The sequence below is a fragment of the Symphalangus syndactylus genome, chromosome 17 (genome assembly GCF_028878055.3).
Source record: "Symphalangus syndactylus isolate Jambi chromosome 17, NHGRI_mSymSyn1-v2.1_pri, whole genome shotgun sequence".
Taxonomy (NCBI): domain Eukaryota; kingdom Metazoa; phylum Chordata; class Mammalia; order Primates; family Hylobatidae; genus Symphalangus; species Symphalangus syndactylus.
The window spans coordinates 48,182,663-48,199,990 of NC_072439.2; the positions used below are offsets into that span (position 1 = coordinate 48,182,663).

At 40.5% G+C, this 17,328-nt stretch overlaps 1 protein-coding gene across 2 annotated transcripts; it reads right to left on the reverse strand.

Annotated features, from left to right (window-relative positions):
- Positions 1-631: 631 nt before the first annotated feature.
- LOC129465626 (amphoterin-induced protein 2-like) lies at positions 632-3,703 on the reverse strand. Of its 2 annotated transcripts, none has more exons than XM_055247914.2 (2): positions 3,582-3,703; positions 632-3,204 (listed from the first exon to the last, which is right to left on the reverse strand). In XM_055247914.2, exon 2 carries the CDS (start codon positions 3,139-3,141, stop codon positions 1,573-1,575), a length of 1,569 nt encoding a protein of 522 aa, XP_055103889.1. In that variant the 5' UTR covers positions 3,142-3,204; positions 3,582-3,703; the 3' UTR covers positions 632-1,572. The 2 variants fall into 2 exon arrangements, with proteins under 2 accessions (XP_055103889.1, XP_055103890.1); XM_055247915.2 differs by lacking the exon at positions 3,582-3,703 and adding an exon at positions 3,281-3,370.
- Between the last annotated feature and the right edge of the window lie 13,625 nt (positions 3,704-17,328).

The following is a 17,328-nucleotide window of genomic DNA, read 5'->3' on the forward strand; positions in this document are numbered from 1 at the left end:
TCCCTTGAAAAGGAGTCGTTTCTTTGGACCTCCGATCTTCACCAGGAAGAATGCTAAACTCCAGCTCTCCTCCTTTCCCTGCCACTGTTTGACCTTACACAGGTCGTATTCTCTCTGGGCCTCATTTGTCCCTGAGAAGAGAAGGAGCTGGAGTGATGATGTGGAACGTCTCTTCAAGCTGTACACTGCTATGCTAGTCATCTTAATCCCATTCCTACATTCCTTCAGTATGTGGTAGAGTTTCAGAAAGCAAGTATAGGTCTGTGATGATGCTAATACCACCAAGAAATCATTCACTCCAGCATGGGGAGAAACCTTAAACACCATCTGGTCTGAAACTTTTGTTTTACAGATAAGGGAACCTAGGTTCAGAGAGGGTACTTGATTGCCTCAAAGCAGAGACAGGATAATAAGGAGGTCTCCTGGGCTCTCACTTGTTGCAAAATAAGAGTTTAAGTGTTTTCTGGATCTGGTTAAAGCGTATAATGATATCAGAGTAAAATGTCATACGGAAGGTATAAATTGATCTAGAACACATTAAAGACTTCCCCTCCCCCTTTAAAAAAATCAACTTTAAGAATTTTGGAGAGAGATTTGCTATCGGTGGTGCTTTATACAAAATAGCGTAATCTGATAACATAAAACATTTTAGATTTATGTTTTTAAATAGCCAAATAAAACAAAACATCAAGTCACAGATTACATATATTTACATTAATTCAAATGTCCAAAGCACAGTACAGTAGGGTCTATTTAATAGTTCACATAATTTAAGATTTACATATACACAAGCACATGAACCAATATTAGTTTGCTAGAACAGGGATTTAAGAAGTTACTCAGACATTTTGGTATTGACACTTACATATTTATGGCAACAAATTATGATGACTTTAAATTTTCAATGAGATCTTTTGTACAAGAATACAGAATGGGAAGAATGTACAAAATGAAAAGACAGGGAACAAATGTGTTTTCCTTGCACTATTTCTATAACACCATATAGGATGTGGCATTATCCAGTACATTTTATCAGTGTAGTCTATTCATTCTGGTCTGAAATGGTAATTTTGGCTGAATAATCCCCAAATCTAACTTTGCTTTAGGCTTTATAATTAATTGATGTTTGATTCTTCTTTCTACATCTTTTAAAAATGAAATTGGACACTAGTGTTTTTCTTTAAAATAACTCAACTTTGGTACTAGTAAGTTAGCAAAGTCTATTTTTAAAGGACACTAATACATAAAGTTTGTTTTTTCTTTCAACATCCTAAATAAAGGGACAATGGGAGTCATATCACCTCTGGGCCTGCTCTGAAATTATCAATAGTGCTAAAAGCTAAGATATTGTTATCTAGCACTTAAACTTTGGAAAACAACCCCATCTTTCTCTGGTACATTCAGGAACTAAAGTGCTTTACCTCATTTCCTACCAATCATTTTAAGAGACCATTTGGTTGTATTTCAAAGAACAAAACAAGACAATTTCTGTCCTGCTGTTTATTTTGCAGACCACACACAAAGTTAAATATGAAGAGATTAAATTATGACATCATACGAATATAGCACAAATTAAGTGGACGCCACAAAAGGTGTGTCAGAAAACACTGAATTGACTGAATCTGAGTCAGACTTCCCCCTCGTGGACTTTAGGATGCCCTCAGCTATCACTGCCTTGCTGGGAAAGAGCCTGACTTTCCCGTTCTGCCCTGCTGCAGTATCCTTCATGGGTTCCAAAAACACCACTCTTTTACCTGCACCTGCCTTCCGTTCATCAGTGGAGGCATCACTAGCGGGGCCAGGACTGAGAATCGATGAATGGGCATTGCTTTGGTGTAGCATATTTTTCTGTCTCTTGGTTTTACACTTGCAGGGACATGGAGTCAGATAGAGGTACAAAAGTACCAAAACGATACTGGCCACGCAAGCAGCAAGAGTGGTAAAAGCTGTGTTAAATGCCTCATGGGCATGGGATCTGCTTACAGTGAAATTGCTCACATTTATTGTGACGTCCACAGTTTCATTTAACAGGCGTTGCTTATTCATTGCGATACAAGAATACACTCCAGCATCCTCAAAACGAGGGCTTTCTATAACCAGACTTCCATTGTGAAACACGTGAAAGTTTTCCATCTCTTTATCCGGCTCTAGCAGTCTGTTATCTGGACCCACCCAGACGAAATCGGTATTTGCATTACCTGTCTTGCTGTCACAATGGACCATCAGTCTTTCCCCGACCTGAGCCTCATGAATAAAGCCAAGCGCACGAAAGGAACCATTGATGATGCTGTCAGAGCAATTCATAAAGCTATCCTGGAGCAGAAGTACCTGACGCGAGTGCCTGGAGTCAGACCACAGGCGACAGGTGTAATCGTTCTTAAAATCCGTCACTGAGCTAAAGTGCCTACGATACCAAAAGACCAGCAAGGAATACAGGGAACAGTCACAGACAAATGGGTTTCCATGAAGGTAGATGCCTCTCAGCTGTTTTCCTGGCACTAAATTTATATGGTGCATTGGCATGGAAGGAATTCGGTTATAAGAAACATCTAAAAACATCAGTTCTGGCAGCTTGAACCTTCCAACATACAAATCCATCGGAAACTGTGTGAGAAAATTTCCACTTAAGTAGAGTTTCTGCAACTGGGAGAGCCCTCCAAACGCTGAAGGATCGAGATAGGATATGTGATTGTTGTAAAGCAGAAGCACTTCCAGAACCTTCAACTCTTGGAATACAGCGTTTTTCACCGTCTTCAGCTTATTGGATGATAAGTCAAGACACTTCAAATTTGGAGTTGTGGAAAAACTGCCCGTGGAAATGCTGGTGATGTTGTTATGACGAAGAATTAGGGTGTTCAGCTTTGCAAACGATACTGGAATCCACTCACAATCCAGAAGCCCAATTCTGTTATAACTCAGGTCCAGTCTCTTAATCAGTCTGAAAAGGTTCCCAGGCACCTTGGACAGGTTTTTGTTGGTGCAGCTGACGATGTCAGTGGCACAGATGCAAGCGGTGGGGCACACCCCAGAGGCACCAGGGCCCACAGTCACTGTGATCATCAGCAAACACAGCAGCTCCCTGCAGCCCGGTCTGACGACGGCTCCAAGCAGGGTGGGCACAGTGTGTACACGTAACGACATTATGGTCGCCTCTGAGTCTCTTCCCGGTGTCTTTTCCACAGGCTCAGCCTCCCACCCGTGAACCTGGCAAACAATTAATATTTCAGAGGGAGTAAAAAGCAGAAACTGACTACCACTAGTTAACCCATAAGAGCCATACCTTACTTTCTTTCCAATAACTTTTGAAATGGGTTTTCACAATAGGGAGCTCCCTCTTCACTGTTAAATGTATTTTTTCCTCTTTCCTGGGTTAGTCCTGCTTATAAAAATTTACAAGTCACATTCTCTCCATACAACCCGCCGTCTCACCCACCATCAGAAACTCAATTTTTTCCTAAGGTGCATCCTGCGTTGTTGTTGTTGTTTTAAACTCCCTCCAACAGACACAACTATAAGCAAATGTAACCTACAAACAATTAAACGGAAATATTTAGCAACCACCCATTCAGAAAAAAACTCACGGTGCTGGGGAGCCTCGCGGGCTCCGAGGAGGCTGCCTACGCAGTGCCTTCCGAAGGTCTGCGCGTCCGTCTGTCCGTGTCTGTCACTCTTGCACCTTCCGACTTCCTTTCCTTCCGGCTCCCGGCGGGCGGCAGCCTCTCGCCGGCTCTCAACTTTGAGGAGTTTCAAGCAGCCGCGGCGGCAGCAGCAGCCCTGGACGCAGCAGCCAAGCTCTTCGCTGGCTCCCGGGGGCTCTCTCGGGCTCCTCTCATTGCAGGCTGAAGGTACCGCCTCGGCGCTCTGGCCGCCGTGTGCCCGCGAGCGGGGCGCCCCGCTCCCGGAGCCGGAGCCGGGGCCGCGGGAGGGGGCGCAGGCAGCCGGGCGGCAGCGGGCGGCCCCGCCTCTCTGCACTCGGGAGGCTGCAGCACCCGGGGTTCCCGCGCGCCCGGGGCCGGGAGAGGGGCTGGGGGGCCGGTCCCACCCCTGCGCGTCCTGCCTCCTGCGGGCAGCAGCTCGGAGCCTGAGGGAGGGAGCAGGCTGGGCGCGTGGTGGAGGGGCGCGCGATGCGGAGGGGGCGGCGGCGCAGCCAATCCGAGAGGCGGCCGGCGCCCCCTCATACCGCCCCGCGGCCTCGCCACCTCCTCCCGCTTTCCTCCTCCAGCTCCCACCCGGACCTCTAGAACGGCCGCGCAGAGCGGGGAGGGGGCAAGGGTCCACACCACAGGCCCAGACTCTCGTCGTAGGGTCAAGATGCCCAACCCACTCGCCTACCAATTACGTCCCTTCGTCCAGCTCCAAGCCGGGCGGTAATGGGGTCCAGGAAGGCTAAAGGGGACACGCCCAGCCACCGAGGGAGGGGTCTCACCCTTGGAGACCCACTTCGCGGCGGCCGCACAGGTCACGTCTCTCTTCCCACCCAGGCCAAGGAGTCCCCGGACCTCTTAGAGCTTTGCTTTGGGGCGAGGGCCAAGGAGGCTTTGCCTGCGCCAAGTGCAGTTGACTGTCTGGGTTTACAAAATAAACCCAGAAGCAGCCTGACGTTTCCGCTCGCTTCTGGGGAGGAGGTCGCGGGGAGGGAAGTCGGGAACGTTTCCTCGCCACAGGGCTCTCTGCTGGAAGGAAGTAATCGGGAAATCGCCGCGGGGACACCCCTCACCTCCCTGGGAAAGTTCTGTCCCTTTCCTAACTCCGGAGGCGGCAACAGGGATGGTGTCCGATTCGAGAAGGAGAAGGGCAGGAAAGAAGGCTTGGAGCCGACCTTCCGGCTGGAATGCAAAGATAAGAGTATTAACCCAAGTAATAATAATAATCCCAGAGCAGACCTTTTTTTCTTTTTCTTTTTTCTCTCTTCGCCTTCCCCTCTTCTCTCTCCCTCTCTCTTCTTTCTCTTTCGTTCTCTGTCTCTCTTTTCCTCTGTATCTGTCCCCGCCACCTCCCGGTCTTTTGCAAGCGTGCTCGTGGCGCGTGCGGGACAAGGACGTAAGGGGCGTGTGCGCGGAGGCTCTGCATCCCTTCCAGAGATGCCGCCGCCGACCAGCGCGCTTTGGTTCAGCAAGCACAGAAGGTGCAAGCCGAACAAGGACATTCCGAAATGCGGTGGAGGCTATGAGGCTGATGAGCTCCACGATTAAAAATCCATTTTTGTTTAATTCCAAGATAAGTTTTAACGATGGGATTTGAGTGAGTCAGATCGCCCATTTGGCCATTATATCCGGATTAAAAGAAATAAATTACTGCCTTGACAAAAGATGCCAACCACAGTGGAATGAAAAGCAACCAAATTGAGGAAACAGTTGGGGCAGGATAGATAACTTGTAATATTACTTAAAAATAAAAATGATGAGGACAACCAACTCTTCCTCCCCTCCCCTACGCACCTTTTCACTTGAGCAGTCTTGAATTTAGTGAAAGTTGTTTCCTACATGGTCCATGAGTCATTGCTGTGGTCAGGCAGATTTGTTAGACCAACGCCTAATGTAAATAGAATTGTTTGTGGAATAAAGCCGGGCTAGCACTAATAAATCTAGACATTTTCAGATGAGGACAACTTGATTCAGATTAATTTATTTCATGAAAAGTTGAATTTAATCATAAGAACACAGCCTAAAATGCTTCATGCAAGCATTTCTTACTGTGCACTTCAAGGGGAGAGGAAGAAGTTGAGATTTTCTAGTATTAGGCCACACTTCCTGGGATTCTCAAAAAACTTGGTCTCCAGGCCTTCAATTTTATAGAGTTAGAATAGTTAATACAGAGGAATAGAATTAAAATCTCTCAGAGGAATATTTTTTAAATGACTAATAAATGACCAGGTTTTTGCAGGATTTTACTAATTAACATCGTATTTTAAGGAAACCATGAAGGCAGAAGAAAGACCTGTATTTAATGCAAATATAGTCTAAAAGGAATAAGTGATTCAAAAAAATAGTAACAGGAAGGTTATATTATTATAACTACAGGCATATTGTAGAAACATTATGCTGAGATTACACAGCAAAAGTAAACTAAATGCACTCAAAATCCATAGATAAGGCTATTTATCCATTTGAAGACCTGATTTGGGGGTTTCACATGTTTGTGAAAGGGAAGAACGTTGTAAAAGGATTGAGTTTACTAGCTGGGAGGAAAGATAAGAATTGATCTTAAGGTATAAGATGTGACCTTATTTTGTGGAGGATAACATTTTTATCTTTCTAGCATCCCTTCTCCTTCTTCTAACAGATCCCTCTTTCCACTAGAAGGTAAATTCCAAGAGGATAGCAGTTTTATCTGTTTTGGGTATTGCTGTATTCTCAGCTCTTAGAACCCTGCTTAACACATTCAATAAATTTTTGATAAATGAACTGATGAATAGGGAACCTATTCAAAGTGGTTAAGATAACGGTTTACCCCAACTGAATCTGCTGGTTGCTGTCTTGCCTTTTATGCTTTGAAAGCTTGTCTTAAAAACGAAGGAGAAGAAAGAGAAAGAGGAGTCCTGTAAATGTTATTTGAGTCCTGGATCTGGTAGTACCTGAAGGCCACTGCATAGTTTTACCTCCTTTTTAATTATATTTTCCACCCCACCCCCCTTTTTTAGCTTAAATTATTTTCAGTTGTATGTCACTTGTGACAGACAGAGTACTAACACATGTAATGATGGTGATAATTAATATGTACTGAGCCATTATTATATGCCAGACACTGAGCTATGCGTTTCACATGCATTATTTCATTTATTGCTCACCACAGCCCTGTGACATTATATAATCCTATAACCCAGATGGTAAACAACTGTGTTCCAAATTATTTGAAAATGAAATGGGATGCAATTATCTCAAGGTTCTATTTGGAGGATTTAGATTAAACAGAAGAGAGACGTTTCTGCCAGGGTGGTTCCAACCTGGAATGGGTTGCCAAGACAGATGGTTGAGTTGCCTTCTCAGGAGTTTAAAATAGGATGCGATAGATATTCCTCTGGCCTCTTCCACATGACATAATACATTGGAATTTTTGACCATTCAGTAATGACTCCAAGGGATAGTAGAATGTGACTTGACACTTGACGTAATTCTGAATCTAGTATGCTGAGAAGGGTATGTGGTCATGTGAGTGTCTAGCTGGGTTTGGAAATACTTTCTGCCTGAGGCAATAATTTGAGGTGATGAAATCACAGGAGTTCTAGCCCCATGATTTCCACAATTTCTTAGGTTGTAATCAAAGATTTAAGGAATTAGAGATATGAGACAAGAAATTAATAGCACATGTTTGATGATTCTAAGTCATTTTTACTAATAATTAACACTTCAATAGCACTTTGTGTCCTAAGAAGGGCTTTCACATTCTTTATCTCCTTTGACTCTACCATGCGTCCTGCAGTCAGGTGGAATTTATACAATGGCAGATATCTTGTTGCCTCTTTTTTTGGCGTGAGGCACACTGGGTGTTCTTTGGAGATGGAGCTCACTGGGGTCACTGATTGCTGCATGCAGGAGCTTCCTGTGGAGTCTCATCACTCTGGTGGGCAGCACTCTTAATAGAATTTTTACAGTGTGACTTAGCTTGAACCCACAAGAAAAACATACCTTTGCCCAGCAACTATGGAAGTGCACTAAGCTCCTACAGCATCCTGTTCTTCTCTTGGCCTGCTCCAGTTGGTTTTTGTAAATTGCCTAAGATTTTTTATAGAACCAGATCTCTCACCCAATCCTGTGTCTTTCATTATATAGAGATATATTTTCAGGGAAAACTCCGACTCCAGCTCCTGTGCTTTCTGAACTCCAGGAGACATGGGTCAGCTTGTGGCATGTTTCTCTGGACGCTCTCTTTACTTGGCTGGAAATGGGGGGATAGAATGGGAGTATTCTGCGGGAGGTACTGCATGTTCTCCCCAGGAAGAGCTCACAAAGGGGCTACTCTTTAAGCAATCTCCACTCACTCATCTGGTTGTTCTGTCTCCTATCTTCATTAACATAAGCTGGACAGTTTTTCGTTTTTTAATTCACTTGAGATAAAATCCACATGACATAAAATTAACCATTTTAACCATTTTAAAGTGTGCAGTTCAGTGATTGTATAATATATTCACAATACTGTGCAACAATCACCACTATCTTAATTATAGAATACAGATGCTCTTCAATTTACAATATTACATTCCAAAAAAACTCAATAAATAAGTTAAAAGTGCATTTATTACACCAAATCTACCGAACATCATAGTTTAGCCTAGCCTACCTTAAATGTGTGCAGAACACTTACACTAGCCTACAGTTGAGCAAAATCGTCTAACACAAAGTCTATTTTATATTAAAAAAAGTGTTGAATTGCTCATGGAATTCATTGAATACTATACTGAAAGTGAAAAACAGAATGATTGTATGGGTACTTGAAGTATGGTTTCTACTGAATGTGTATCACTTTTGCACCATTGTAAAGTTGAAACATCCTAAGGCAAACTGAACCATCATAAGTCAGGGACTGTCTGTATTTTCATCACCCCAAAAAGAAGTGCTATGCCCATTAAGCAGTTACTCCTATTTCCCTTTCTCTCAGCCCCTGGCAACCACTAATGTACTTTCTGTTTCTATGGATTTGCCTATTCTGGACATTTTATATAAATGGAATCATTCAGTATGTGTTTTTTTGTGTCTGGCTTCTTTCACTTAGCATGTTTTCTAGGTTTGGACAGGGATTTTTAGCTAACGGTTGCAGAATCTGTTAGGATCACGCTGTTGAAAGACCTGCACAGGTTAGCTGCACTTGAACTTAGAATGTGGTTGTGGGGACCAAAGTTCCATTTACCCAGAGTCTTGGATTATAAAAGTATTAAAACTCTGTGTGATTGCAGAAACCTACCAAAATTACAAGGTGAGGAGATTTAAGAGGCGATCTAAAATTTAGCTTCAGCAGAAAACATTAGGCTGGGCTGGGTGGCTCATGTCTGTAATCCCAGCACTTTGGGAGGCCGAGGCTAGTGAATCACTTGAGGTCAGGAGTTGGAGACTAGCCTGGCCAACATCTCTGCTGGCGAATCCCCATCTCTACTAAAGTTACAAAAATTAGCCAGGCATGGCAGCACACACCTGTAATCCCAGTTACTCAGGAGGCTGAGGCACGAGAATCGCTTGAACCTGGGAGGCAGAGGTTGCAGTGAGCGGAGATCACACCATTGCACTCCAGCCTGGGCGACAGAGCGAGACTCCGTCTCAAAATACAAAACAAAAAACCCATTTAACTTCTCCAGGAACCTCAAGAGTTAATTGAGGATGTAACAATTGACTATTTCTAAAGTTCCTTTCAGCTTCAAAAAATTAACTTGATTTTCTGATAACAATGTGTCCTCTGTTGCCCAAGTCCCGGGAACCCTGAATTTTGTTTCTTCACCCTCCAGTTAGCACTGCCCTGGGCAGACACAGACTCCTCTTCTTTCTCCAGTGAATGATGTCAGTCCCATTGCTACTTCAGGAAAAGTAACTTAAGGCAAGTTCTTTATAGTTGAGAGATCACTTTAATCTATTAAGTATTCTATTGTGATGGGTATCACATGTTCATTGCAGTATTTTCTTAATGTGCAACAGGGATGTGGGTAAATAAATTTGTGTACATCCATCTGGTATAATATACATTCTTACTGAAATAATGTGGCAGGGGACTATCTGGTGACAAAGCAGAAAAATTACAAAATGGTATGGTTCTAGTTTTTGTAAAAGAAAAAAATATATACGTATGTTAATTATATGGTATGCATAGATAATCAAATGAAAAATCACGTACCTGTGCCACAACAGTGTTTCTTTTAACATATTTCTTCTCTTTGCTTATCTGTACATTCTATTATTCTAGAGTCCTTTTTGAGAAGAAAAAGTACAATGAAAACAATAGTTTTTAAAGTCATGTGCATCAATGTTTCTGCTTAATTTGGTTCCTACTTCAGAATCAACTACTGTACTTTCAGAGAGAAAAACCCTCTTCTGGCTTCTCAGGCAGGAAGTGACTCAGACCTCCCGTTTTCAGGCATGATCATTGCTGTCCTGCTTTAGCTCTGCATTGTTTATTTGGCGGATATTTACTGAGCACCCACTGTGTGCTAGGCGCTATTCTTTAGTCTGAGAATTACAGCCATGCATAAATGCTACAATAGTCATACACGTCTGACTAAAATTAGGCACATAATAGACATTTAAATATTTCTTATTGCCCAGTTGTCCACATTCTCACGTTTAGGGTTTAACAACCTTCAGTGTGATCAACTCCCAACAGCTATGAGTCCTCCCCGACGGCATGTTCTTAGTCCAGCCTTGGTAAAGGTGGCATGGTCCCCTGCCCACACTGCTTTTTGTTTTTCAATGAGAAACAAAAATAAAAATCACAACTAAAAAGATTTTTCCTAATTCTTAAAGTACTGTACTATGTGCTTATTGTAAAAAAAAAAAAAAAAAAAAAAAAAAAGAGAAGTTATAGGAAAAAGAATCAAAGAATGCCATTTACAATCTCACTGGTAAGTTACAATTTCTGCTCAAAGAATAAATCCATTGAAGTGAGGAACCTGAGAAGTTTGCAAAAGGATGATCTTTTTTCTTTGTCATAATTATATAATGAGAGAAACAAGCAGACCTCTTTAAATACTTCAAACATTCTCAGCTTTAGGAATAAAATAAGCAGATGAAAATTTGCTTTAAAAAACTCAGTGTGTCAAAACTATGCCTCTAGCATTATAGTTATCTCTTGAGATTTTGGTCATAAATGGCAGGTGCTCTAGTTTTTATTTTGCTCATTGTTAGCCTGAAGAGATCATCTGACTGAATTCTTAAATGCTATTATATCCCTCAAAACCGGGGTTAATTTTGCCTCTCTGATAAATATGGATAATATTTAACAAACCCAGTTTAGAGAACTATATGAAACATTCAGAGTCCTATTTTATGCCCTTTAAAAAATTTGATTTCCTGTAGCAGTAATTAACTCATCATAGCTTTATAAAGGGAATCTAATTATTCAAAGTAATATCTAATTTGAAGCAGCCATTATTCACCAACCAACGTTAACACTAAACAAAATAAAATTGAGAGAGTAAAGAATCAACTCTCTCCATTATACAGTCAGCACTATTGCAAATACTTATTCAATTATTTTCAGCAAACACAAGGCCCTCTGTGGTGGCTGCTCCATGGGTAATTTGCTCTGGAACTCTGACCTTTCAGTTTGTGACAGTGAAAAGAAACATCACATTAATATAGGAGAAGACAGAAGGACCTCTCGAAAGACCCAAGAAAGTGGTCTTGGTAATAAGACCTACCACTTATTATATTCTCACCATATACCAGGCTTCTCATTTAATTCTTATAAAGGGCTTCAGAGATGGGCATTAGCATCCCCATTTTCTAATGAGGGCCATGGCGCTTTGTTGGTTTATATAATCTGCCCAAGATTAGTGGTAGAAGCAGATTTCTCACAGAAGTCTGCCTTGCTCTGGATTGATGCTTAACAATTAGTTCTAATGCTTCCCATTTAGGGAGTAGCAAGGTCAGCCAATAATTTAAATTCCATTCAGCAAATATTGTTAGTCCTGGCCACACTCCCAGATCCATGATATGGTTGCTCTCCTCTAGGAATTTGTAGTGTTATTAGAAATAATTATAGGATGTAAGGTGGTATAGAATTCAATTCCAAATTGGATAAAACCATGAACCAAAGTATTTGTAACAGAAAATATGTACTTTGGGCATTTAAAAATTCCAAATATTCCAATTCAGAATTTTAGATCTTACTCATTTTGTTGGAAAAGTATCTGATTCAACAAAGTAAATTGTATGCAAATAAAAATATAATCTGGGGAAAACCATTAAATGGTCAGAGATGAAAATTCTCTCTTAGAATTAAGCAGTACTAACATGAATCCCTATGGGTCATCTTATCTGTGGCATTCACAATAAAGAATTATAAGCAAGGAAAGTAGTGTCTCTCTCCTGCACATACCAAGGAATTGAAACACCTTCTAATTAAATGCAAAATAGAGTATTGAATCAAATCCCTGGATTTTGTTCCAGAACATCCATTTATTAACTGTATAACCCTAGGTAAATGACTCAACCTTTTGGATTGTCAGCTTCCCCATTTGTAAGATGGAAATGCAGTACTAATATGTGCACTGTTTAATTTCACAAAGTTGACTGAGATGAAACGTAAAAAGTGCTTTGGTGAACTATAAAGCTGTAAAAGAGTACTTGCTTTATTGCCCTTGTGCCTTGGATGTGGTCTGACGCAGCACAGATGTTTAACAAATGTTTGTTGAACCTAATGGCTAGGTTTATGTGCAAAATAAACAGAGCTGGAGAGGTGTCTCAACACAATGATGTTTGTACTAATTATGTGGCTCCCCCGAGCCTGGCTGTACCAGAGTCCAGCAGGTCCTCATTTCGCTGAGCTCTGCCTTACTCTGCATGGTGCTCTCTCTCAGCTGCTGCAGACTGGAATGAGTCCAATGGTCTGCATGCCTAGGCTTCTCAAAACCCCTGGGGACTCGAAGGTGGCATGTTGTGGGGAGCAACCTCAGTGACCTTTAGTAGAGAGTGAGGGTCAGCAATCTCAAAACACACTGGAGAGTACCCAAAGGGGTTCTGAACTACAGGGAAAGCAAAATAAATAAAAAATAATAATAATCACTTTCTCCAGAGAGCAGTTTTGACATGCTGCTACTTGCCTCTTGCATTGTGATAAAAATACGTGGTAGGAAATCAATGTAGGTTTCCTTGGCAGCTGTTGTATAGAAGAGGTCAGGTGCAAATCTGAACAAGTTGCTGAAGGATGAGTCTGCTCACGGACGTTTCCTACTTCATGGAAACAGCCAGATGATAGAAAACATGCTCGACATGACGATTGTTCATATTTATCTCAAAGTAAAATTTTCCATTCACTCAATATTTATTAAAACTACTGGATGACTAAATTCCTTTTGTCTCAATTTCCTTTCCTGGGAAGGCTCTGAGAAGCTTGGCTCCTTGGCTGTATTTTTAGAAACAGAATATGCATTGCCCCAATGAACATTAATATGTTTGTTTGTAGGGGGTACCTGGGTGAAAGATAGGCAATAGGGTCTTCAGACAGGGCCATCTTTATAACATTGACTTAGCCCAGCTTGACAGGTCCAGAAACTTGATATTTTTGGTGTCCCAGGGCTAATTTTACACATGGAGAGGGACTTAAAATGTAAACCAAAAGGCCAGGCACAGTGGCTCACGCCTGTAATCCCAGCACTTTGGGAGGCCAAGGCAGGCGGATCATGAGGTCAGGAGATCGAGACCATCCTGGCTAACACGGTGAAACCCATCTCTACTAAAAATACGAAAACAAAAAATTAGCAGGGCGTGGTGGCGGGCGCCTGTAGTCCCAGCTACTTGGGAGACTGAGGCAGAAGAATGGCATGAACCCAGGTGGTGGGGCTTGCAGTGAGCTGAGATCACACCACTGAACTCCAGCCTGGGTGACAGAGCAAGACTCCATCTCAAAAAAGAAATATATATATATATATATATATATATATATATATATGTATATGTATATACACACACATATATATATATGTATATACACATATATATATACCAAAAAGCATACCTACCTATCTGGCATTTATTCTCTGGCTGCAAGAGAGCTTTGGGAAGCCAAGTTTATAATCATAAATATGTTTGGTGAGTGTGAAATATTAAAGAAGAGTAATTCATTTGAAGACTTGAATGTTTAGTGGTATCAAACTATTGTGCATGACAAATCCATTGTCACAAGAGAGATATGTTTGCCAATAAGACCAAATATTTAGATGGGCTGGATAAGACACTGTCATCCCTAGGCAGAAGCCATGAAGCAGTTAATCAGTGAAGTCTCTCTCTTTTTTTGAGACAGAGTCTTGCTCTGTCTCCCAGACTGGGGTACAGTTGCATGATCTTGGCTCACTGCAACCTCTGCCTCCCGGGTTCAAGTGATTCCCCTGCCTCAACCTCCCAAGTAGCTAGGATTACAGGCACACACACAATGCCCAGCTGATTTTTGAATTTTTAGTAGAGACAGGGTTTCACCATGTTGGCCAGGCTGGTCTCAAACCCCTGACCTCAAGTGATCCACCCACCTCGGCTTCCCAAAGTGCTGGGATTACAGGCGTGAGCCACAGCGGTGGGCCTGAAGTCTTAATATACAGGAAATACAATGGCCTCATGATTCTGCTCAAATCAGAAAATTGCCCTTTCTATTAAAGATGATCTCTCCCTATTCCTTAATCAGCCCAATAACAGAGAATGCAAAGACAATACATCATAAATATGGTAGAATGGTGATCACACACAAGAGAGGCAAATGGACAAAGAACAGAGAACTCACATCAGAAAGACATTATCAGACAGCTGAGGAGCCACGTGGAGAAAAAAGCCAGTGCCCAGAGGAATGTCATGAGATGCAGGCATTTTGCAGAGCCTCAATAAAATCAATATAAATATGTATATCGAATGTGAACTAAACAATTACATAAGCAGAAGTTAAGTTCTGTCCAATCCTTCTAATGGAATACAAAATTCCAGCAAAGACAATCATGAGGCAAGAATCATGTACCATGCATAGAACTGGAGTACCAGAGTAAAGGCAACCGCACCCTTGTAACCATCACCCAAATCAAGAAACAGGACATTACCAGCTCTCCAAAAATTCCCTCTGTTCCCTTCTAGTCACCAATTTCCCAATGGTAACCACTTTGCTGACATCTAACAACATAGATTAGCTCATCTGTTTTTATACTTTGTATAAATGGAATGTATACTTTTTTGTGTCTGGTTTCTACTGCTCATCTTTATGTTGGAGAGATTCATCCATACTTTTGTATGTAGTTGTAAATCATTCTCACTGCTACTGATATAGCCCAAATTCTGTGGCTATATCACAATTGGTTTAACCATTTTGTTGTTCATGGGCCATTTTGTTGGAACAAGATTGGAATATTTGGAACATTGTTCCAAAAATTGGAACAACCATTTGTTCCAACCATCCAACAAATGGTTGTTCCAATTTTTGTCTACTAACAAGTACAGTTGCCATAAACATTCTGTTCCCCCAAACTCCCCCCCATTCTAATTCTTTTGGTGAACATGTGCATACATTTCTAGTGGGTGTATGCCTTGAAATCTGTTTGATGGGTTACAGGTTATGCATATGTTCAACTTTAGTAGTAACTCCCACTTCTCCAAAGTGGTTGTACCAATGTATTATCCCACAAGTGGTACATGATAATTCTTATTCCTTCACGTCCTTGTCAACACTTATTATTTTCCATCTTTTTCATCTTAGCCATTTTTGTAGATAGCAAGTATTATTTTATTATGGTTTTAATTTGCATTTCCCTGAGAATTAATAAACAATTTTCTGTATGTTTATTTACACATCCTCTTTTATGAGACTTTTGCCCATTATGCTGTTGAGTTGTTCAACTTTTTCTTATTGACTTGTAGGTGTTCTTTATACATTCTAGATTTGTGTTTTTTAATCATATATATGTGTGTTTGCATTGGATATAAATTAATATATGTTAACATTTTTCTCTCACCTTGTGGGTTGCCTTTTCACTCAATTTGGGGGAACAGAAGTTTTTAGTTTTAATGTAGCCAAGTTTATCACATTTTTTCCTTTTATGATAATGCTTTTTCATTTGCTTATTTTCTATTTAACAAAGCATTGCTGACTCCAAGGTCATGAAGATGTTCTACTCTAGAAGTTTTATTGTTTCATCTTTCAATTATTTCTGCAGTCCATCTGGTATTGACTCTTGTGTGTAATGTAAAATAAACATTAGAATACCTTTTTTTCCACTTGAATGTTGAATTGACACAGCACAATTTATCCAAAAGATTATCCTTTTCCCTACTGCATTGCAGGATCACCTTTATCGTAAATCATGCCATCATATATGTGCAGATCTACTTCTGGATTCCCTGTTGTGTTTCATTGGACGGTTATCTGTTCTTGTACCAGTACCACACAGTTTTGATTGTCACAACTTTATAATAATAGTTTCTGATATCTCATAGTGTAAGTCCTCTATATTTATTCTTCAAGAATGACTTGGGGATTCCCAGCTTTTACATTTTATATGAATTTTAGGAAAACTTGTCAATTTCTGGAAAAAGAAGAACCTGTAGCTTAGATTTTGACCGAAATTGCGTGGATGAATGTATTAATTTGGAGAGAACTAACATCTTTACAATATTGAGTCTTCCAATTATAATGATTCATATACTTCCATTTATTTAGCTCTCCTTTAATTTTTCTCAATAATATTTTAGTTTTCAGTTAGAGATCTTGCACGTCTTTAATTAGATTTATTTCTAGGTGTTTGAGTTTTTGATGCTATTGTAAATATGTTTTATTTCTATTTGTTTATTGCCAATATATACAAATACAACTAGTTTTATATGTTGACTATATATCCAGTTCCCTTCCTATATTCTCTTATTAATTCTAAGAATTTCTCTAGAAATTTTGAATGTGCATGATCTTATTGTCTGGAAATGACAGTTTTATTTCTTGCTTTCCAATCTCCATGACATTTATTTCTTTCTCTGGCCTTTTGCATTGGCTAGACCTCCTTCTACAATGTTAGATTGAAATGATGACAGTGGTCATTCTTGACCCAGTTCCAGTCTTAGGGGGAAGTTTGCAATATACTACCATTGAGAATGATGTTTGCTATGGATATTTTGTAGATATTCTTTATGAGATTAAGAAAGTTCTGTTCTTGATTGATTACATGTTTTCATCACAAATGGATGTTGAATTTATCAAATGCTTTTTCTGCATTTGAGATGATGGTGTGATTTTACTCCTTTTTCTGTTAATGTGGTGAATTATGTTTATGATTTTTGAATGGTAAGCCACACTTGCACACTTGGACTAAACTTGCACTCCATTTACCGTATCGATGGATTTGGCGTCCTAATATTTTGTTACGAATTTTTAAGTAATGTTTATGAGAAAGATGGGCTTGCAATTTTCTTTCTCACAATCCTTGTCAGGGTTTAAAAATCAAGTTTACGCTATTATAATTTTTTTTAAGTCTGGAAAGCTCACCCTCTGTTTCTGTGTTCTGGAAGAATTATACAAGACAGCTGTTAATTTTTCCTTAAGTGTTTGGAAGAATTCACTGATAAACTATCTGAGCCCAGGCTTTTCTTTTTTAAAATAATGGGCTTAATTTTAAAAAAAATACATCCTAAATTATTGATATTTTCATCTCTTCTCCTGTCAGTCTTG

What these genes read in the sequence shown, in the direction of transcription:
- LOC129465626 (XM_055247914.2), bottom strand. Translation starts at nt 3,141, where the DNA reads ATGTCGTTACGTGTACACACTGTGCCCACCCTGCTTGGAGCCGTCGTC.